The sequence below is a fragment of the Trachymyrmex cornetzi genome, unplaced genomic scaffold (assembly GCF_001594075.2).
Source record: "Trachymyrmex cornetzi isolate Tcor2-1 unplaced genomic scaffold, Tcor1.1 scaffold109, whole genome shotgun sequence".
Classification (NCBI taxonomy): domain Eukaryota; kingdom Metazoa; phylum Arthropoda; class Insecta; order Hymenoptera; family Formicidae; genus Trachymyrmex; species Trachymyrmex cornetzi.
In genome coordinates this window covers 351,681-374,003 of record NW_017295642.1, presented here as the reverse complement: position 1 = coordinate 374,003, position 22,323 = coordinate 351,681, and the positions used below count along the sequence as shown (strand labels likewise).

Genomic DNA, 22,323 nt, shown 5'->3' with positions numbered 1-22,323 from the left:
CAAGATGGCGCCCGTCTGTTTGCGGATACCTCTGTCGTGGATATAAATACGCGCGAGGAAGAAAAAGGGGAGAAAGGATAAAAAGAGCAGTGCCGAGAAACGGTCGCGGACGATCGCGCGGTCGGTGCGACGGTCGTCGTGATTGCGCGCATCTCGTCCGCGGTTGACGTCAACGTCGCCACGCGCCGCGGTAACGTCGTCGCGTGAAACGCGTCGGTGTCTTCTTGTGTTCTGGCCGTGTCGTGCCGTGCTCCGTCCACTCGTCGTTCCCCATCGTCGTCACGATCCGCTGTCCATCCGCGTCGCGAAACCGGCATCGAGACCATCCCGCGTATACCTACCTAACCGTGAACCGTCGTGTACCTCCAGGAAGGAGACCTCGCGCTCCCGCGAACGGTGCCCACCTGAGGAATGCCAGATCGGCCGCGATCTCCCCGGCAGGTCGGCGGATCGGCAACGCGGCGCGACGAGTGAGCGAAGAGAAGCCGTTGAAGAAGAAGAGAGGAAAGAGAAGATCGGGTAGGAGACGAGAGGGAAAGAAAAATAATAAACGACGGAGTGCGTGCTCTCGTGGGGATTTCCTCGCGAGACGGTGATCGCGGTCGCTACTCTCCCGTGACGTATGTGTGTCGCGGAGGTCGTTTGTCAGACGGGTCGGTCGCCGCGAGTGTTTCCGTCGTTCCCGTCGCCGTTATCGTCGTCGTCGCCGTCGCCGTCGCCGTCGTCGTCGTCGTCGACGTCGCGTCGCGAGTGCCATCGGCGAGTGCGATCTCGATGCGCTGTCGCCCTCCCCTGGAAGATCATCCCCTCTGGACGCCCGGTGGTATCAGCTGCTACTGCTTCTGCTGCTCCTGCTGCTGCTGCTGCTGGGACTACTAGCCCGGCAGCTCCCTGCGAGGATACTCTTCCGTTGGAGCGGTGGGGCAAGGAGGTGCCGGAAGCAGCCGCGAGTCCGGAAGCATAGCGAAGAAGATGGCCTTCAACGAGGTGAGCGAGGAGTACCTACCTACCTACCTACCTGTACCTCTCTCGGTCTCGCGCGCATCTTGTTTGCTACACCTGCTATACCTGCGTGCGTCACGCGTCACGCGTTCCCGTTGCACCGCGATCGGGTCGTTCGATCCCGCGGGGTTGACCCCGCGACCCCCAAACGCCATTCCTAACCTAACCTCCCTTTCTGCGCACAGCTGGTAGTACGCTATCAACTCCCCCTTTGCTCCTCCCGCCGTCTCCTCGCGTCCCTTCGCTCTCTTCGTCCCAAACCGACGTCACTCTCGCTCCCTCTCCCTCTCCCTCTCCCTCTCATTAATTGTTATTATCTCTGTTATTTTTTTTAGATTTTGTATCTTTATATTATTTGGAATCTTCTTAATTGTTGCTGTTGAATTGTACATTTGCCCAACATTTGAAAGAATACCATTCTAGAACCTTTAATAAATAACGATACGCGTATCTATCTTTCGTACTTGATAGGTTTGAGAGATAACTTGGCATTCAACAAGAATTGGTCTTACGTGGGCATAATTTGGTACATTTCATTATTTGGCATCAAAGTGTGGCTTTAAATGGATCCACAGAATGGGACAGGTTTAAAATCCTGTTGGCATTCGTTATGGAAACATACATATGTCGAACTGGGAAGAATGAGATTGCTAATGTCTATTTGTGACAATAGTTCGTTAATTAAAAGTTCATACGCTAGTTCTAATTAGAATTGACATGTGTGTTATTATTTGTAATTATACACTACCGATATATCTTTCGTAAACGTTTCGTATATGTAATTTCATAATCGTAATCCCTCTAATCAGACGTTGCATACGAAGTATGCCATGTTAGTTACTTTGTATACAGTTAAGTTATTCGTCTGCTCTATCTATTTAGGATCTTATTCGACGTTAAATTTAGGTACATATGTATATGTCATGTTACCGTCATCGCGTTTCAATATATCTACCCTAAAAAATTACTAAATTTTAACGAATATCTGTTTTAACGAATATCTTATTTGAATAAATCTGAAGCCCATTCTACAATTGCGTAAGCGTAGTAGTAGTTGTAAGTGATTGTAGTTGTAAGAATTGACTAATGATAGTCGAATATTTTCCTCATATTTGACTGTGATTGGTTAATTCTTATCACTACACCTACTTACAATTCATAATCAACTTAAATAAACATTTATTAAATGTAAACATGTATTTATTTGATACAAGAACCATTATATGATTTAACTATTATTTTTCGTTGAGTAATTATTTAATTACTGCGAGTTAATGTTTGCTTAGTGCTATTTAAAGAAATATTAAGGTTTAGTACAATAAATTTTTTTTCAATGTAATTAACCGTGAAAATAATCGTTTTATAAAATATACGCAAAATCGCTGCAAAATCAGCAAATTCCTTAGGTAATACTTTGTTGATAATGTGCACTTAATTGTCTCGCGTCCTTGAGAATTCGCGATAAATGCCATTGAAACACAATAAGGTTTTATCAGCTACAATAATTCTATCGGTTTGATAGCAGTCTCGCGATTGGTTCACCGTTATATCGCCTTGCTATCGCAATATTGCGTAACTTGCGGAATTCGCGATCTATTTTGGACCGCGCGCTACACCGGTTTCACAAGCCACAACAATGACATTAATGAGCCTGTTCGTCGTTGTTGTCATCCCGTCAATTTTGATGAGAGAGCCTCGCATTCTCGTCTCTCGGCAGATGCTCGCTCGACCATGCGATAGCGCGCTACACGTGTTTACATCTCTTCACAATCGATTAAAAAAGAAGGAAAGAAACGTTTGATTAATCGAGCCTCCGAGTTTTCAATGTGTCAGGATTCCTATCTTCATTCGATTTATTAATGCGATTGATCTGACGTCTTAATATAATCTTACAATTAGTCGACGTTATTTCTTATTTTGAACACACCTGAGTTTCCGCACAATGGAAGATAATATCAACCCTTTCGTGAGACTATGGGAAACTTCCCATCATTTCTTAGGATATATGACGCTCGGTAGACTCGCATTTTATTATATCCACTGATGTCGTGGCCAACTAACTACTTTTAGTAGCGTCCAGGGACTATATTGAATCCATGTTGCATATGAAAATTTATATAATATATACACTGAGAAAAATGGTTTGATTATATCAACAATATGTATATACAGTTAAATGCATTTTGATGAAACCTACACTGAAAGAAAAGATTAGTTATTGCAGCAAATTAGATGGTTAAATATGGCATAGCATTTTTAATTGGCTGTAGCAACCAAAGATTGGTTGTTGCAACCAATTAAAAATGCTATGTCATACTTAACCATCTAATTTGTTGCAGCAACCAATCTTTTCTTTTAGTGTAGCAAAATTTTTAGTTATCATAATAGGATTCGATATTTTTTTAACTGGAACATTTTATAGACTCAACTATATGGATTTAGTTGATATTTTCCAGTTGGAATTTATAAAACTTCTAGTTATTCAGTAATCGAGATAACCAGATGTCTCATTGTGATAACCGGAATTCTGATATCATCAGAATCTACTAGTTTGTTTATCTTGAATCAAAAGTTTTTTTAGTGTAGTATATATAGTTTTTTAGTTCTGTTTTTAATTCCTGGAAGTTACATATTCCAAAACAATATTAATGTAACAGCACTTGAAATATTATCAGAAATATCAAAATTTGTATAGATTTATGTGCACTTAGCTGATTGCAAGCTGATTAGAGCTCAATCAAAAAAAACCATCAATAAGAAATGCTGTGTATTTAACAGGAAAGAATTAATCTTGCATGTCTGATAATTTCTACAAGAATTTTGATTCGTTCATTTTTGAACAGTTATATCGGTTGAATTTACCAAATTTTCATCTAACTCCAGATCTTTTTCTCACAAGTTTTATACAAGTTCTGATGTTTCTGATAAAACCGTACAGTGTTAAATTCACACCTATATTTTTCGGAGTGTAGTATTTTCGTATACGATATATACTTTTCGAGATTAAGGCCGCAGAAGATTTCACGCGATTGTGCCAAGACGAATTCACAATGGGGCCTGAATGAACGATAACTTGCCTCTCTCTTCGGCGAACGTTATCGTCGTTGGTGACGCATGCACATCGCAATCGTACACTTGGAATCGGTTTTATCGCGAGCGTGTATTTTTCGCTGAGTCGACTCGTATAAAAAAAAAAGGAGAAATAAAACGCGCACCGATGCGTAATTAATACACCGCGATCGGATTTCACCGATAGCCTGCTATAACGTTACGTACAGATTACGGTTCGAAAGCCGAGTGTGATAATCACACGGAACGTGACTTCTGTTCTCACGTTGCTCTTGATACTTTCAACGAAATATGCATATATGCTGCTCTACGACACGACTCCTTTTCTCTTCGTGAACGCACCAGCTTTGCGCAGTGCCAAAAGATTTCGTTCTTTTTGCGACGAATGCAAAAGTTTTTCGTTTCGATCGCTCCTTTATGCTGAACAAATATCATTTTTATCAAGCGTTCAATCAGATTGAATGAAAATTCCTTCTGGAATTCCTTCTCAGATGTAAAGCGATGTCCATTTGTGATTGCTTCGGGTTTTTGATCGATGATCATGAGGTGATTTCTACTATCTCGGATTCATCAGCGCATTCTTCAACATTCTTTTCAGTATCTTATCTCCGTCATATTTGGTGGGAGGGGGATGGTTGATTCATCCATCCGTCGAGACTTGTAAAAGAAGGAGTCACAAACAAAGCTACCTGCGACTCGTGATATCGATCGAGATGTCATATATAAGTACATAGAGTGGTATTTTCCGTCCCTTCGACGTCTCTTATGCGCAATACTACGGCTTCGTTCTCGTAACGCCGATTACTTCTCCCTCTCCTCTCTCTCTATTTTCGCAATAGCTCGTATCCATCTCAAACGAACTTGTCGAGAATCAGGCCCTAGACCCCCCTTCAAACTTTTCGAGTATTCTACGGAAGTGCTGTGACCTGCAGCACCTGTACTGTACTAGTACACATGCGTATTCTGAAACGCAAAACTTGGAAGCGGAATTAAGAGAAGTTTTCTCGCGAATTCTCCAAGTGGACTTGTTATTGACATTGTTGTCGAAACGGTTGTTGTCTCGAAACTTCCCTGAAGTTTGCATTCTACGATATTTCAGTAAATCCGGTAGAGCATTTCGTACGCATTGCCGAGTGACATTGCGGAAATCGTAAGCTTCTCCATATGACATTAAATTTTTATTACTTAATTTCAGGAGAGCATTTTTCACGCTCTAATTGTACTTTAAACGTTAGAACGGTTTTATCCTCGGTAGATGTGCACGAAGAATCACTAGTATCAATTCTGTTCTTATCAACTCACACTTAAAAATACCTTTGGTCAATACACACACACACACACACGAGACTACTTATCGCTGCGCATTGTTCTCCATCCGATTTTATCGTATCGTGGTTAAAAGCATGTGCGCACGTGAAAGGTACAGCTATATACCGTTATTACGTGGGCCAACGAAGCTTCGGCAATGTCATCGATGTCCTCGAGTTTCTTTTTCAGGCCACCGCGTGCATGAAATTCGTGAACGCGTAAACAAGTTGCTCTGCGACTCTTTTCTTTAAAGCGACATTCAGACAACTTATTTTGCGGTTCACTCAATTGCTTTAATTTTCTCTCTTTTATCGGATGCAACTAACGTTAATGAATAAGCCTTAAACACCCTCCCTAAATCTGAATCAATAGATAATCACTGATAACAGTGCCAAGTATGCCACTGGTAATCAGTGAATTAAATGTGAGATCCCTAACCTAGCTAATCTTTAATTTGTGATCTAACTAATTAAATCTTGTTTTAGTATTTAAATTCAATGAATATGGTATTAGAAAATTGACATTAACGTGCAAATATTAGTATTTTAGTTATATAATGCTCAAACATTCTTCCTTTTCTCCCTGTTCTCTCTCCCTCTCTCTCTCTCTCTCTCTCTCTCTCTCTCTCTCTCTCTCTCCTTTCAGTGTGTTGAAGACAATCAATACTAGAAATTTAAGATGCCTATTACGGTCGAAGCTGGATCTTCGTTGCTTTAAATAATTCAATCTTGAATTACTAATATATACTATATATGACATACAACTGATACTATATGACATACAACAGATTGTATTACAATGTTTCAGTTATATGATACAAATCTTCGTACAAATCTCATGTGCTCGCTTACGTATTTGAAGCAAGATAACTTTATCAGAGTCGAGCTAAAAGATCGAAGGCAACGTCAATTTATTGCATGCCGCGAGTAAATCACTCCAAGGAGGAGTCGCGTGACAGTGATCGCCACTGCCATTAGCGTTATGTAAGATCCGCGTTACACGGCTATTTAGTGGCTCGCATTTCCTTGGACGCGCGCCGCACGTACGGCAATGTAGACCGGATGCGACGAACCGCGTTTTACCAGATGCATCGATGTATACACGACCCAGACCGTGGGCGAGTACGCCGTGGATAGCTTAGAATCGAACTATGGAAATTGACAAAGGCGGGCACATCCGTGATTAAATCCGACACTCGCGCGCGCGGACAATGCACCATTGTATTTCGTTTCCAGGTGTGTGTTGTGTGTGGCCCTCGTTTCCTGGTAAATTAAAACTTGCCGTTTTATCACCGCGATATCGCACTTTTCAAAGATTTCAACGAGATGCGGCTCTCGCATTATTTGTTTTGCCAATTCCATTTCGTAATATCTAATCATAAAAATAATCTCCTTTAAACAAAAAAATAAAAAGGACTTAAGTATATGCATTTCTCGAAAAATAACTTGTTAAAATAACTATTATTAATATTTGTAAACTACTTTGTAAAAATAAAACGCAAATAATAATATCTTTAATTAAAAAAATAAATAAATAAAAGTGATAGACACGCGTTTGCATATAGATTTTATACGTGCGACGCGGATAAAATCGTTTTTATTCCGCGTATTCCGATAAGGAAATCCCTTGGATTAGTAATGGGTGTAATTTTGTTAATGCATGTGCTACAGTCTACAATTTAAATCACCTGCATCATCACCATAAAGACGAAACGAACGCTATGATTTTTCCTCGGCAACTCCCTGCATGCGCGCATCGCGTTTGGCCACGATCCATTTTATTTTCGATAAGATATACGCGCTATCAAAAAGAAAAGAACGTTCTTTACGAATACGCGTTACAAAGCACTGGTAAAAATTGACGGGACTCTGCTAAATCTCGGACTCACCGAAATCGCTGAATAAAAATAGCTCTACAAATCGTTTGACTCCAGTAAATCCTTTCTCTCAACGATCTTTGCCTAACGTTATAAATGATTTTGAAAGGGTTCGATCGTATATTCCTCAAATTCTGTTTAATTACAAATAGAGTGACTCGCTACTTACAGTCAAATGGAAAAAGTTATTTTTCATTTATCTTCAGAAAAGATGTGTACAATACAACATAAGTAAAGTCGAAAACTTAGTATCACGATGATATTATCAATCTTTTTGGAAATGCAGTAGGTATGTTGTCATAATATGTGCGCAAAGTAATTGCGAGTCTGCGAGTCTCTCTTCAGTACAACACGAATTTCTCTTCGTAGACATTTAAATTATGATTAAGCAAGTCCTCTGGGTAACCTTATTTTACGGAAACTTAATCGTTGAGATGTAGGCTTGTTTCAGACATCAAGAAGCACGTAGTGTCTCAAACTTATAATATAATGCGAGATCGTTTCGTATATTTATACGCGAGCTAGCCAGTTCTGAATACAGACTATTGAGATGGAATAGGAAAATTCTTAAATGGGAATATAGAAAAATGTATCATTTTTATACTATGTATTTCTCTCTCTCTCAATAATATTTTCAAATCTTTAATTTTTAATTTGAAACATCATATATTATTAAGAATGGAAAGACTAAAATTTATTATTTTATTATAAATGATGTAAATAATATTGTAGGACAAATTAACAGGTCATCAAATATAAGAATGTGCTATCGATAATAATGTTTATACGAAATTTGGGCAACTTTAATTATTTTTCCATACTCATCTATGAATATCCAAGTACAGTTGCCTCTTTTAGCATGGCTAAGATAGAATCCAAAGTCTCTTCTCCAGTCGGGATAATTTGCTCAGGGGGCAACAAAAAGCCATATTCACCTTGATCACGTAATTCATAGGCAAATAGGATAGGTGTACCACAAGCAAATTTGACCCAATCTAGAGAACTTCCGTAAGCTGTATCTAAAAATAATAAGAACCACATCTAAGTATAAAAATAATAAGTCTAAAGCATCATATTTTTTAACACAATTCAAATTTTCTTAAACTAGAAATGCAATAATTGTTGCAATTTTACAACGCTTTTATAATAGAAAGAAGGGATTCTTTACAACAAACCATTCGAGAAACATAAACAGTATTTAGATAATAGACAAGATAGAGAATTAAACACAAGATAGATAGATAGATGTAAATACGCACAATATGTGTAACACAATAAGTAACGAAAAAGCTTTATTGGTCTGAATTGGATTTTAATGCTTAAATAGTATTTCGGTATGAATTTTTATACATCCAGTTTTACAATTGCACGCCGAAATCAATTTTAGTCTTTCGCAATCTTAAACTGAAATGGCGTATTGATGCTAATAAGTATCCTAAAAAGCTGTAAATAATTTATTGCGAAAATATCATCTACACCAGGATCTGAACCTCTTTACCACAGTGACGTGATGAATGTCTTAACCAATGATTGCTGAGACTGTGATGCTATTTTATCGCAATAACTAGCATATATAAAGATTTGTTTCGTTTATTAAAGAATTAAACAAAAGAAGATTAAGTAAAGAGAGTGGGTAATTATAATTAATATGCTCGACTCTTTAGACATCAATGATTGCAAGAAGAACAGATAATCATACAGTTTATGCTTAAAAATGAAGAGAGAAAATTCATTTACTTAATGCAGGGAGAGAGAGGGAGGGGGGGGGGGGGGGGGGGGAGGAGGAGAGAAGACAAAATAAATAAAAATTTTTGTACATACATATTGTCTCGGCAATATCACCGACAGTGTAGTTAGTTCCATATCTCTTAGCGAGAGCTATCTTCGCTTTCAAGCCAATGTCATTCTAAAAAATTGTTAAAATTATGTAAACTTTTTATGTTTCATTATTCATATACGATGTTTCAAATTATTTCTTATAAATAATTATATTAAGCATTATATAAGAAGACCATATTCCCTTATAGATATGTAGTGGGATGACCAATCAGATTAAAAATTTGCCTCATTTACAAACAATATAAAGCTGGTATTCGAAATTTGTCATCAATCAGAAATTAACTTCAAATTATTTTTAGCCGTCATTATGGGCAATAAAACCTTGTATTTTTACAACGAAGATTAATGATAAATGTAGTGCAATGGTAACATGAACTGCTTCAAATTTGTTTTGTGTAGAATTGAATCAATCACTAAACTAAATTGTTATTAAGTTTGTAAAAAGAGTTAATATTGTCTTCTTATATACATAGGATGTTTCTTTATACCAAAATTGGATATATGTTTATTCGACATTTTTGACTTTTTTTATGTGCTGAAGTCGCTGTAGCAGTTTTGGCACTATGATATATACATTATGAAGAGACACCCTGTATATAATCATGTTTGCGTTGACTCGTAATTTAGGTAACGCTGAAAAAAGAGTCTAATTATAGCTAATAAATATTGAGTGATGAAATAATTTTAACTCAATGTTGAAGTAATATAACTAAACATAATTTTACCTTTACAAATATTTAGTAAGTATTAAAGTATAAGTACACTGAAAAAAATTTCTGGTTGAAAATGGACGAATCAGAAATTTCTGGTTAAATTTATTAGAATTCCAGTTGAGATAATCGGAATTCTGGTTGATACTATATTTCTAGTAAAATCTACTAGAATTCTTATTTTTACCAGAATAATTATATTAATCAGAATTCTAGTTATCTCAACTAGAATTCTAATAGACATAACCAGAAAATTCTGATTCGTCCATTTTTCACCAGAGTTACTATTTAATCCAACCAGACTATTTTTCTCAGTGTACCAAACGGTATTACCAACGATAATACTTACTAAAAATATAAATATTTGTAAAAGTAAAATTATGTTTAGTTATATTACCGGAACGTTTAGTTGAAATTATTTCACTCAATATTTGATGGCTAATAACTAGGAACTTTTTTCAGTGTATTATTTCATTGATAAATACAGTAATAACAATTACAATATTTTATCAATTTAATACTGTTTCTTTTTATACATAATTATTTTATTATATGTTTCTCAAAGCTATATTTGTCTTATAATTAAAATTACTCACCAAGTCGTTGTAGTTGTCAACGTGTTCTACTGTGTAACTATAAGGGAACATTAATAATTGCGAGTAACTATGGAATGAGAGGTATATGTAAAATTTGTCACAAATGGATTTGATATATTCGGATATACTTTTTATTTCAATGTCGGAGAACGGCGCAGGTCCAGGGTAGGTCTCAGTGCATGGGCCACTGTCATTATCTGCACCTAAAGATACCAAATTATATGTATATATAAATATAATAAATATTCAGAAATATCGAATTCTAATCTTAATATCATAAGCTCTCCAAAGTTCATAAGATAATTTCGACTTTTTATTAGATACTATATATTCAATTTTTTACTTTTTTTTATGTAATATAAATTTACTTTTCCATGTGTAACCCCAGTTTCTGTTAGGATCAGTGCCATAACAGTCGTCACCGTATGGCTTACGTGTCTTCCTCCACATTCGGTTCTGAAATAAATTAAAAATATTCATGTAATTAAACATTAATTTATAAATTATTGAATGTTTTATGTTTTCATCAGCGCTAATATTTACTAACTTTGATCACTTTTTTGTCATCTTTTTTTTGGTATGTCAAAAAAAATGACAACCTTTATGTTAGTCTATCCAAAGGTAGAAAGTATAAATAAATGTTGTTTTTTAAATAACCGTATAATTACTCTGAAAATATAACTAAAAATGTTAATTTTTGTTACTACTTTAATCAATCGAACAATAGGTTACTTTTTATCAATAAGAAGTCGTCATTATTTTTTTGGTCCGATGATTGGAAGAGCAGCGTTAGACATTAAAAACCGTACTTACCGTGGTGTGCGTATACACGTATCCATCGGGATTGCATACTGGGAAGATATACCAATCGTGACTCTCAGCTAAATCTCTGACGTCTGTATTGTTACTGGTCAGCAATTGATCCAAGATATACAAAACAGTCGCCGGCGCGATCCATTCCCTGGCGTGCATGCCACTCTCGAAAAATACTCCAGGATTATTCTGTTTAAAGGAAATCTTGACACCTTTAATTTCACGACCCTCATATGATTTACCGGCCACGACAGTTTGTACTATGTCGGGATATTTCTTTTCCAAGTCGTCTAGATACTCGTAAATTGTATCGAGAGTATGATACTCTGTGAAATCAAATGTTTCTGATGCTTTTGCGGTTGCTATTTGATTGATTAATGTCTGAACATTCTCAATAGAAACTTTATAGGGTGCTTGGATCTGTGCTATCAATTCGTAGAATTCGGACAGTTTCTGCGGGGCTATCATAAGTTCCGCCTGTTGTTTATTTGCAGATGGTTCTCTCCAGAAGGAAAACTGTAAACGATGTTTAATTTTGTTTATTTAAAATATAATATTAGTTTTAAAAAATAGTTACATATTTATCAAGTTTTATATTTTCTAAATATTATAAATAAATAATGTTATAAGGGACTTCACACTATAGTCATATGGCTGCAGTCAATTTGACTGAAACTGTGATATTTTATTATGTGTTCTCTTTACATCAATTTTTCTTTACATTATTGATTTATATCTTATTATTCTGTGTATATAAAAATACCTACTAAGGTACAATTACTAAAAAATAAATAGTAGATAAAGATATTTTTCAGTTCGATTAGATCCAAAATAGCAACTTATCTGTATGGAGTCCTTTGTAAGTAAAAAACTGATTATATGAATTTTAGAAATTTGCATACATTATCTTGTTTTTATGAAGTTAATTTTTTTTTATCTTATAGCTAATATGATCAATACAAATCTTTTTTTCGGATTTTAGTTAATATGATCATTACAAATCTCATAAAAATAGTAACTTTTTGCACAAAGTATATTAATTTGCGTTTATTTTTATGCTTGAACAATCTACTCACATGATCAGGATCCTTTACCATCTGATTGAGTAATTCAACCTGCCCGTTTGTAGTCACATTAATTTTGACGACTTTGTAACCGTCAAAAGTAGTCTGTTCGGCGGTCACCAGGCCCATGACCGTGCATAATATGATTTTCCACATGATGATTATAGATTTCTTTAATTTTAATGCACGAATATATATTAGTCCCTGTTATCGTTAATATTTTCACGTCATAAGTATAATAAATTTTTTTTATTATATCAAGACGATTTTTACACAATGCAACTTATCTACACATAAGCAATATTGGTTGTGATTTAGCAATAAAATATTTAATTCTTGTAATATGATTTAGAGTAATCTTTTTTAAGAAAATTATTTACCTCCTCGCCTCCTGTGCAAAATAGTAGCACAAGCAATGACTGATGTTTTTTTATTTATTTGCTTTTAGTCACTAACACACGAACAGCAATTCTTTCAAAGAATTAATAATAAATTAAAAGTTAAAGTTATATTTTTAAAACACATTACACATATATACTAAATTTATTTATTGTTAGTGTGACGTCCAAACATCGTTATTGATTGTAGCTTGACGTCATACTTTCCATGGGATTTTTACAAATGAGAAAATGACATCGTCAAGATGTATCACGCTTGGAGAAAACTCGAACTTTTTTAAAAAAGCTTATCCCACTAGATATTTTGGGGATTTTATTGGGTTTTATTGATTTTTTTTGAGGGTTTTTTGAACGTTTTTTTTTTATATAAAATTGATTATTTGATATTTTTTCATGTAATATTTATTTGGGTAGAATAAAAAAATCAGTCTAAAAGTGGTAAATGTATATTATATATTTTATAGATATTTAAATGTAATTTAGATTAAATATTACTATATATATATATATATATATATACTATAATATTATTTTATGTACATATATTAAAATTGGTTTGATATGTTATAATTATATCAGTTCAGTCAGTTAGTTTAGTATACATATATTTATTAAATATTTATAAATACGTTTCTTTTATGTGTTTCCGATTAAAAAAGTTATTTTTCTTATATAATTCCAATAAAACCTAAAATCCACAAATTTCGGATTTTTTAACCCCTGGGTTTTTTTGTGGGGTTGGTAAAATAATGCCAACTTTGGAATAGATTGGCCTAAACAACCTTTGGATATAAATTCAATTAAAAATATCTGGCCAGAGTCATGAAGATAGTACTTTGAGAAAAACGAATGTTTACTTTGAAGCAATTATCTTGGCAATTTCGGAAGATGTGGAAGTTTTTATCTAAGGCTTTGACCGAGAATCTCGTGGAAAGTATGTTTAACAGTAATAATACGATAACAGTGATTAGACGCCAATTTATTAAGTAAATGCTTTTTAGTGCATGAAATGTGCTTTTAAAATACAACTAAGAGTCAATACGTGGTTAAAATTAAAAACAGAGAATTATTTGAAAGGCATACACCACAACACAAGATGTTGGTAGGTATTATTTTATATTTCAATCCAATTCACATTAATAAACGTTTCGGTCTTAAATTAGACCATCTTCAGTATTACAATACTTTTTCCTATCACTTACGTATACGTATAACTTCGAACAAAAGACGTAAATTTGAGTTTATTACACGTTATATCTTGTAAATTAATCACACAAAACGCTCGTTTATAACTAAATATATTTTCTCAGGAGAATTAACTAAAAAGTGAAGGTAGTCCAAAATTTGTTTCGTCCTATGCTCCAGAGGAATTTGTCTATTATTACGCTTAGTCAGATAATCCATGATTCGTCTCTAATTATTGAACACAAAGTTTCCTGATTCTAATGAACATGAATGTTATTAATTAATAATAATAATTTAATTTAAAAACAATAAATAATATAATACCTGTGTTATAATGAACTTCCAATGAATATTTTCAAGACGTGGATAACTTGTTATAACAATTCAACTAGTAAAGACGTTATGTTCCCCTTTAATCATGACAAACCGCTTATAAACAATTTCCGTAGAGAAGACAATGGAGAGGGTAATTCAAGAGTTATGTGGGAGAAGTAATATTAACTTTTTAGTTAATTCTTCTGAGAAAATATATTTAGTTATAAACGAGCATTTTGCGTGATTAATTTTACAAGATATAACGTGTAATAAATTTAAATTTGCGTCTTTTGTTTGAAGTTATACGTATGTGTAAATGATAGGGAAAAGTATTGTATTATAATACTGAAGATGGTCTAATTTAAGACCGAAACATTTATTAATGTGAATTCGGTTGAAATATAAAATAATAGCTACCAACATCTTGCGTTGTGGTGTATGCCTTTCAAATAATTCTGTTTTTAAAATACAACTTGCATTTTTAATATACCTGATTTTTTCAGACTTGCTGGCGATGTTTTTGTGCTACTATAAATATGTAGTTTCTCACGCAAAGTTGCATTATCGAACTAATTTGCGCGATCAAGGTTTCTATTGACGTAGAAAATTTTCCTTAATTACAAAATTGTATCAATTAAAATCATATATATGCACGTCATATTACGTAACTTACTTTAAATAGTATATATTCTCGAATTTCTACTTAAAAATATTATTTAAAAAAATTGTGTTAATAAAGTTTACATATATTATACTTCCTAATTTAACCCAAGTGATATGTATTCTCGAATTTTCAGTCAAGAATAATTGCTTGTGTTTCTATACACTTGTAATTATTTTGTGATAAAAAAATAATTGTTTACATAAATAGTGCAAATTAGAGTGATGATGCAACTCTTGTATAATGCGACAAATTTGAAGAAAAAGTTATGGCAAAAAGATCTGTTTTTTTGCCCATTTTTTGGACCTCGAATTTCAAACTTTTTTTTATACCAAATAGTACTATATGATGTAACATTAATCCTAGAGAAATTTTAAGATGAGCATAGACACGGTTCCGGAGATATAAAGGGATGAAAGCGATGGTTTCTCATATCCATGAAAGTACACGAAACTCTTCAAGTATTCATACCAAGGAATAAAAAAATATATATTTAACGAAGTGAAACATATCGTTTTTTATGGATTTTTTTTACGCCGGATTCAAATATAACCTTAGTTTCCGTCTAGCATGAAAATTCCCCGAGATAGATGGAGTTGAAGTGATACTTGACGCCGCTTCTCACAGATCGGGGTGCTTTTTTAACATGAGTCCCCTTGCCTCTCACAGATTGGAGTGCTTTTTTAATGTGAGTCTCCTTGCCTCTCACAGATTGGGGTGGTTTTTTAATGTGAGTCTCCTTATCTCTCACTATGCAAGGTTGTTTTCTGAATCGTGATAGATACATTGCATATTCCAGGATTGGATATTTTTATTCCATGATATTGAGCAAATCCAAGGAACCATATAATTGTCATTACATGAACTACCTTATAAATGAAATAGCGGTGAATAGTAAATCGTTCTCTGAACAATGAATCGTAGATGATCCATTCGACAGAATATACCCTCAATATTACCAATGAACTTCAGCTACACATTCTTCCTTATGCAATACACCCTGATTGGAAATCATTACTTTTACCCCCTTGTATCTCCGGAATCGTGCCTATGCTCATCTTGAAATTTTACCGGGATTAATGTTTCATCTAATAGTATTATTTGCCATAAAAAAAAGTTTGAAATTCGAGGAAAAAATAGGCGAAATTTGCCATCACTGTTTAAAGGATAATCATGGCTAACATACAGGAACAATCTTAGATTCGCTGTTTTTTTCATAATTAATTAATATCTCCACTTTACAATTCTTACAGATAACAGATGCAAAATCACTGGTTCATAAATTTTAACTAAATTTAGTATTCAGTATTTCGTGGCTGTGACATATTTCCTAACCTGAATAGTTGTCAACTTAAAATATTTTGGTTCACGAAACAGAGCGACATTTTTTCTTGTCAAATCTTTATTTTTACGCGAAAATTCGCATCGATTCAGTGTATTTTTATCAAAATTTGAGGTGAGCGGGTTCTTCTTAACATTTACCGTTAATTATAATGGTGTTACAACGTACCCTGATGATGCGATACTTTTAATCCCAAACCGATATTATAAAAATTTATATAAATATATTTGAAACCACTTAAAAATATAAAAAAAAAACATGCATACAGCTTGAAAAAACGTATTTTAGAATTAATAAAATGAAAACACAATAAAAAGCATTTTATTTGAAAGTTTAAAGCAAAAAAGTATAACATCGTAAATCTACACTTACATGGCTTATCTGAGCACATATAACTTCTTTTACATGCGGCGCACGTCTGATTAATGTCATGAGGCAAATACAGGCCTCAATATATAGCTATTGACTACTTTTGTTGTTTACATTGTCATTTTATCTCTTATCATTGAAAAAATATACGCAATGTTATAACTCATCTTCTCTTTTATCATTTAAATGATATAATACACGCATAAATCAGCAACTGAATACGAATGTACTGTTTTTATATTTTATATTTATTACACTGAAAAAAATTTCTGGTTGAAAATGGACGAATCAGAAATTTCTGGTTAAATTTATTAGAATTCTAGTTGAGATAACCGGAATTCTGGTTGATACTATATTTCTAGTAAAATCTACTAGAATTCTTATTTTTACCAGAATAATTATATTAATCAGAATTCTAGTTATTTCAACTAGAATTCTAATAGACATAACCAGAAAATTCTGATTCGTCCATTTTCTATCAGAATTACTGTTTAATCCAACCAGACCATTTTTCTCAGTGTATGATATTATTTTCCGTCGATCCGACCTTTGTCAATATTAACGTCTCGTTAGAGGTTGATGAATATTCATCACTCCAAATGGACTGGACGGAGTTCAAACAAATTTACATAAAATGTGTTTAGTTGTGAATATTAACATATTATCCAACGTTTCATGATGAGATTTGACGATCGTGTGGATAATACTACAGTTTTGACAACCTGCGAATGACTCTAAATCAAATATTCGGGAAATATAATAATGTGGTTTAAGAAGATTGCTGATGAAGATTCCAAAGAGAATCGAAACGTTCAAGATTTCAAGATTTCAAATAAAGATGAGATTAACACATCCTATGGATTAATGAAATTATTTATGAAAGATTTATTGCGCACCTCCGTTCGCGCTGACCCTCATTAGCCCAGATTTAGGTTGTTTTTGTGATTTTAACAAGAGAGAGAGAGAGTCCTTGTTTAACATATTTATTACAATACATATATATATATACGCACGCTGAGAAAAAAGTTTTGTTGATATGTGACCAACAAAAAGTTTTTCGTTGTCCTAACCAAAATTTGGTTATTCTAACCAAATTTTTGGTTAGGACAACAAAGTTTTTGTTAGAATATGTGACTAACAAAAACTTTTATGTTATTCTAACAAAAAATTTTGTTAGCATAACTAAATTTTGGTTAGGACAACGAAAAATTTTTTGTTGGTCATATATCAACAAAACTTTTTTCTGAGTGCATTGTTGCACATTGTTACAACTTCCGTTATAATTATCCCCAGTCTCCTCTACGATAAAAAGTCATCTATACGTACAGTTTGCTTCTCCAGAATAAAAAATGATTTATTTTTATTATATTTACAATAATAATAATTTATTATTGTATTATGTAATATTATATGATAATATATAATTATTATATAATGAATCATTTTGCATGTTGACGATAGACATGAAGAGTAGCATGAATTTCACACATACTAACATTATATCATTGTTCTAGGGAGCACATTGATGTAACGTAATAATTAAGAAATATTGATAAGGATCCGATACAAGGATCGAAACGTATATATTCTAATACAATAAAGAATTTGACACACAACTACACCTAGTGTTTAGACTCGATTGGCATTGATACACACATTGATATATAATGAAAATTATTTTTTATTATATTATGATAAATTGTAAATTGAATTATTTGTAAATATATTTATAAATTACATGAAATATTTTTGAATATTTCATATAATTTATATTTTTTGGAATTCGAGAAAAATAAACATTTATTGAAAGGTTATATGAACTTTATAAATTGTACAAATTAATCGTAATAATATTAGTAATTTTAAAATATTTTTTTAATTTGAAATGAGTTTTGACAAGTAATTTATTTACTACAAAGTTTGTTTTGTATTAGATAATTTCACGAAAATTATTTTATTATTTGCTATTTTCTATTTTTCCTATTTTACATTAATTGTTACAGTTATACATTGTCATTTATTTATTTGTTATAAATATATTGTAAGTACCTATAACCTCATTTCATATTCAACACATTATATTTCGAATTTATAATATATATTGTTACAATACGTGAATTCTTATATTACGTAAACGATCATTTAAGATGATTTTTACACTTCAGCAGGTTTCAGTAGGTTGGATTACAAATTCGCGTCATAAACTCTTTCTATTATGCACATTAGGTCTCGGAAACTTCAACTGTAAAATAAATATGAATTTCCAATTGATATAAAAAATTGTAAGCTCCATTTTTGCGACGCTAGGATGTAGAAAACATTCCAGATACTATTCTCGGATTATAGTTTAATGTAAGTATATTTAAATTGTGTTGATGTACATATCACTACCAACATGATGAAAAATAGGTAAACACCGCATGGTGTCAAATTCATACCAATATTTTTTAATCTTTGCTTCTTTAAGCATGGCTATGATAGAATCCAAAGTCTCTTCTCCAGTTGGGATAATTTGCTCAGGGGGCAACAAAAAGCCGTATTGACCTTCATCACGTAATTCATAAGTGTAGATGATTGATTTATTATATGCGCCTTTTATCCAATCGATAGTATTTCCGGAAGCCACATCTAAATACAAAATGAATAAGTTTAAAAAATCATATTTTTGTATATAATTATCATAAACTCGGAATGTGTGCAATAATATTGTATCAATTTCGCAACGTCTTTAGTATGATAAAAAGAAGAAATTCTTTGATAAATCAATCGAAAAAAATATAAAAGTATTTAAGCATAGATAAGATATAAAGACAGATAGATAGGTAGATAGAAGGACGGAGAGAAAAAGAGAGAGAGGGAAAAATGAATGAATTTTTTTTCTACATACATATTGTCTCGGCAATACTTCCGACTGTGTAGTTAGTTCCATATCTCTTTGCGAGAGCTGTAATTGTTTTCATGCCAATATCATACTAAAACATCATAAAAATCAAATACAAACTTTGTAATATTCTATTATTTTTATAAATAATTATTTGAATTAATTAGAATAATCTTCAATTATTCATATACGATGTTTCAAATTGTTATTTATAAATAGTTGTGTTAACAGTAAGATCATGATGAACTACTTCAAATTCTTTTATCATTGAATTCTTTTATCACTTACTATTAAACTATTAAAATCGTTGTTAAATTTATGTGAAGAATTATTTCCTTCTCAATATACATATATATAATTGCGTTTGCATTGATTTGTAAGTTAGGTATCGTATTTTTTAGCTCAAAATTATGTGTAGAATATATTCGTAAAAAATGTGTGAAATTTAAATTTCAAAAAAGGTTTCTAAGGTTTAAAATGTCTACTTCCGAAAGGGTTACTACATATATTTTTTAGTTTCTACCAGTTTGGTAAATTTTACATATAAAAAATTACGAGCTGGATAAAATGGGAAATTTTTTTTCATTCTGTGGACCTGTCACGTGCCTAAAAAATATGTGTAAAAATTTTCGACTATCTAACGTGAAAGTTTAAAATTTTCTCTATAAAATCATTTTTTTTAATGTTCCTTTTTTGTTACTGAGTTATCTGTGGGTTAACTCTTATAAAAGGAACATTCTAACTTTCATTGCTCTCATAACTTTGTTATTAAAAATTATCCAATTTTATTAATTATTCAATTATATATAAATTTGAGTTAAAAATATATAATATTACTACTTTTAAAATAGAGATTTTAAGCTTTAAAACTCTATAATTTTGAACGAAAAAATATGAGAGAGACATATTTACTATCCTTTCAACTGAATAATTATAAGAAACTAATTGTTTTATTAATTTAATACTAGTTTTTCGTACATAAATATTTTACTATTAGTTTCTCAAAGCTATATTTGTTTTACAATTAAAATTACTCACCAAGTTGTCGTAGTTATCAATACGATCTGTTGTATAACCATAAGGGAACATCAATAGTTGCGAATAGCTATGGAGCCCAATATACGCATAGAATTTGTCGGAAATGGAATGGATATATTTGGACATGCTCTTTGTCTCAATTTCGGAGAACGGCATAGGTCCGGCATAGATTTCGGAACATGGGTCATTGCTAGAACCTCCAGCTGAAATTGTTAAATTATACATAAATATATATAATATTAAGAAACATCGAGCACATTCTAATATAAACTCTCTAAAGTTCATAAATAATCTCGACTTTTTATTAGAATATTATTTAATTTTTGATTTTTATAGTTTTCTTATATAATATAAATTTACTGTTCCATTTGTAATCCCAATTCCTGTTGGGGTCACAGCCATAACAATGGCGACCGTACGGCTTACGTGTCTTTCTCCAAAATCGATTCTGAAACAAATTAAAAATATTCGTATAATTAAGCGTTAATTTATAAATTAGTTAACAATGCTTTGTATGACATTATAAAACAGCACTTACCGTAGTGTGCGTGTACACGTATCCATCGGGATTGAACACTGGGAAGATATACCAATCATGGCTCTCAGCCAGAGTCCTGACCTCCGTGTTGTTGCTTGTCAGCAATTGATGGAAGATGTACATGGCAGTTGCTGGCGTGATCCATTCCCTGGCATGAATGCAACTTTCAATAAAGACTCCAGGATTGTTCGCTTTAAAAGAAACCTTGACACCTTTGATTTTACGTCCCTCATATGTCCTGCCGCCTACTATAATTTGCACTATATCGGGATATTGTTTTGCCAAGTCATCTAGATTCTTGTAAATTGTATCGAGATGGTGGTAATTTTTAAAATCAAATTTCATTGATACATTTGCTGGCGCTGCCCGATTGATTAATGTCTGAACATTTTCAATATAAACTTCGTATGGTGCTTGGATCTGCGCCATCATTTCGTAGAATTCGGGTAGCTTGTGCGGGGCTACCATAAGATCCACTTGTTTACTTACAGACGATGCCTTCCAGAAGGAAAACTGTAAATGATATTTAATTTGTTTATTTAAAAGAAAATAATGTTTGTTTAAAAAATTAATTATATATTAATCAGTTTTTGTCTTTTAAATGTTGTATGATAAATAATTTGACAAAAACAATAATAATTATATAGGACTCTCAATTTTTAAAATATAAACATAATTAATATAAATCAAGGCTAATGAGAGTCAGACGCAGGTGATCAGGCGCATGATCTTGAAATAATGAAATTTACGTATATTCTGTCGATAAACGATGTCTTCTTTATTTTGACCGTTTCAAGGGATCTGTGAAGCTAGCACGGCATTCTATCGATATCAAAAAAAGTACAACAGTTCCAGTAGCACTTTTCATAGTTCTACAGTTCTACCTAAAAATAATAAATAGTTCCGCACTTTTAATATGAAAAAAACAAGATTGAAAATATAGCGTGCTAACGTCGCGAATCTGGCACGTCAGTTTTCCTCTAAAGTACGAGAAAATGATAAATATTTGCACTTTTAGCAACAGTTCCCGACAGTTCTACTCAAAATCTACTAAGATACGCAGTTTCAAAACAAAATACCAAAATTTAATAATTTCTAAACATCTTATATATAGAAAATAGCATAACACTTGAAAAAAAAGTGTCGTGCTGCCTGCATATGGCAGTTTTAGCGACAGTTTTTGTTAATCTTAGCAGAGCTCTATGCATTACAATCATTTTTAAGCAGAGTTCCGGCCGCTAAGTATTTTTTTTTTGAATTTTTTAATACCCGAGGCCAGCACGACACTTGTAGAAAAAGTGACGTGCTGACTATATATA

At 32.9% G+C, this 22,323-nt stretch overlaps 3 protein-coding genes across 3 annotated transcripts in view; 1 reads left to right on the top strand and 2 right to left on the bottom strand.

The window, feature by feature from the left end:
- The first annotated feature begins 572 nt into the window (after nucleotides 1-572).
- Nucleotides 573-22,323, top strand: part of GckIII (Germinal centre kinase III) — a 128,951-nt gene continuing 107,200 nt past the window's right edge. Inside the window, exon 1 of the mRNA XM_018507398.1 lies at nucleotides 573-987. Coding sequence (XP_018362900.1) covers nucleotides 973-987 — 15 coding nt within the window. The 5' untranslated portion in view covers nucleotides 573-972. The remainder of the gene's footprint in view (nucleotides 988-22,323) is intronic.
- LOC108761077 (zinc carboxypeptidase-like) lies at nucleotides 8,006-16,601 on the bottom strand. The gene is made up of 7 exons (XM_018507415.1): nucleotides 16,551-16,601; nucleotides 12,290-12,448; nucleotides 11,214-11,729; nucleotides 10,769-10,856; nucleotides 10,401-10,603; nucleotides 9,077-9,161; nucleotides 8,006-8,274 (listed from the first exon to the last, which is right to left on the bottom strand). The coding sequence occupies exons 2-7, from the start codon at nucleotides 12,431-12,433 to the stop codon at nucleotides 8,081-8,083; spliced, it is 1,230 nt and encodes a 409-aa protein (XP_018362917.1). The 5' UTR covers nucleotides 12,434-12,448; nucleotides 16,551-16,601; the 3' UTR covers nucleotides 8,006-8,080.
- The window catches only part of LOC108761068 (zinc carboxypeptidase-like), a 5,432-nt gene continuing 1,822 nt past the window's right edge, over nucleotides 18,714-22,323 (bottom strand). The window contains exons 2-7 of the mRNA XM_018507406.1: nucleotides 21,005-21,517; nucleotides 20,827-20,914; nucleotides 20,467-20,669; nucleotides 19,435-19,519; nucleotides 18,986-19,175; nucleotides 18,714-18,789 (exon numbers count right to left, since the gene is read on the bottom strand). Coding sequence (XP_018362908.1) covers nucleotides 18,786-18,789; nucleotides 18,986-19,175; nucleotides 19,435-19,519; nucleotides 20,467-20,669; nucleotides 20,827-20,914; nucleotides 21,005-21,517 — 1,083 coding nt within the window. The 3' untranslated portion in view covers nucleotides 18,714-18,785. The remainder of the gene's footprint in view (nucleotides 18,790-18,985; nucleotides 19,176-19,434; nucleotides 19,520-20,466; nucleotides 20,670-20,826; nucleotides 20,915-21,004; nucleotides 21,518-22,323) is intronic.

Bases quoted from the DNA above. Each gene is read 5' to 3' on its own strand.
- LOC108761077 (XM_018507415.1), bottom strand. From the start codon at position 12,433: ATGTGGAAAATCATATTATGCACGGTCATGGGCCTGGTGACCGCCGAA. The intron at 11,730-12,289 runs GTGAGTAGATTG...CATCGTTTACAG, and splicing joins TGGTAAAGGATCCTGATCAT to TTTTCCTTCTGGAGAGAACC. The intron at 9,162-10,400 runs GTGAGTAATTTT...ACAATTTTTTAG, and splicing joins TTGACAACTACAACGACTTG to AATGACATTGGCTTGAAAGC.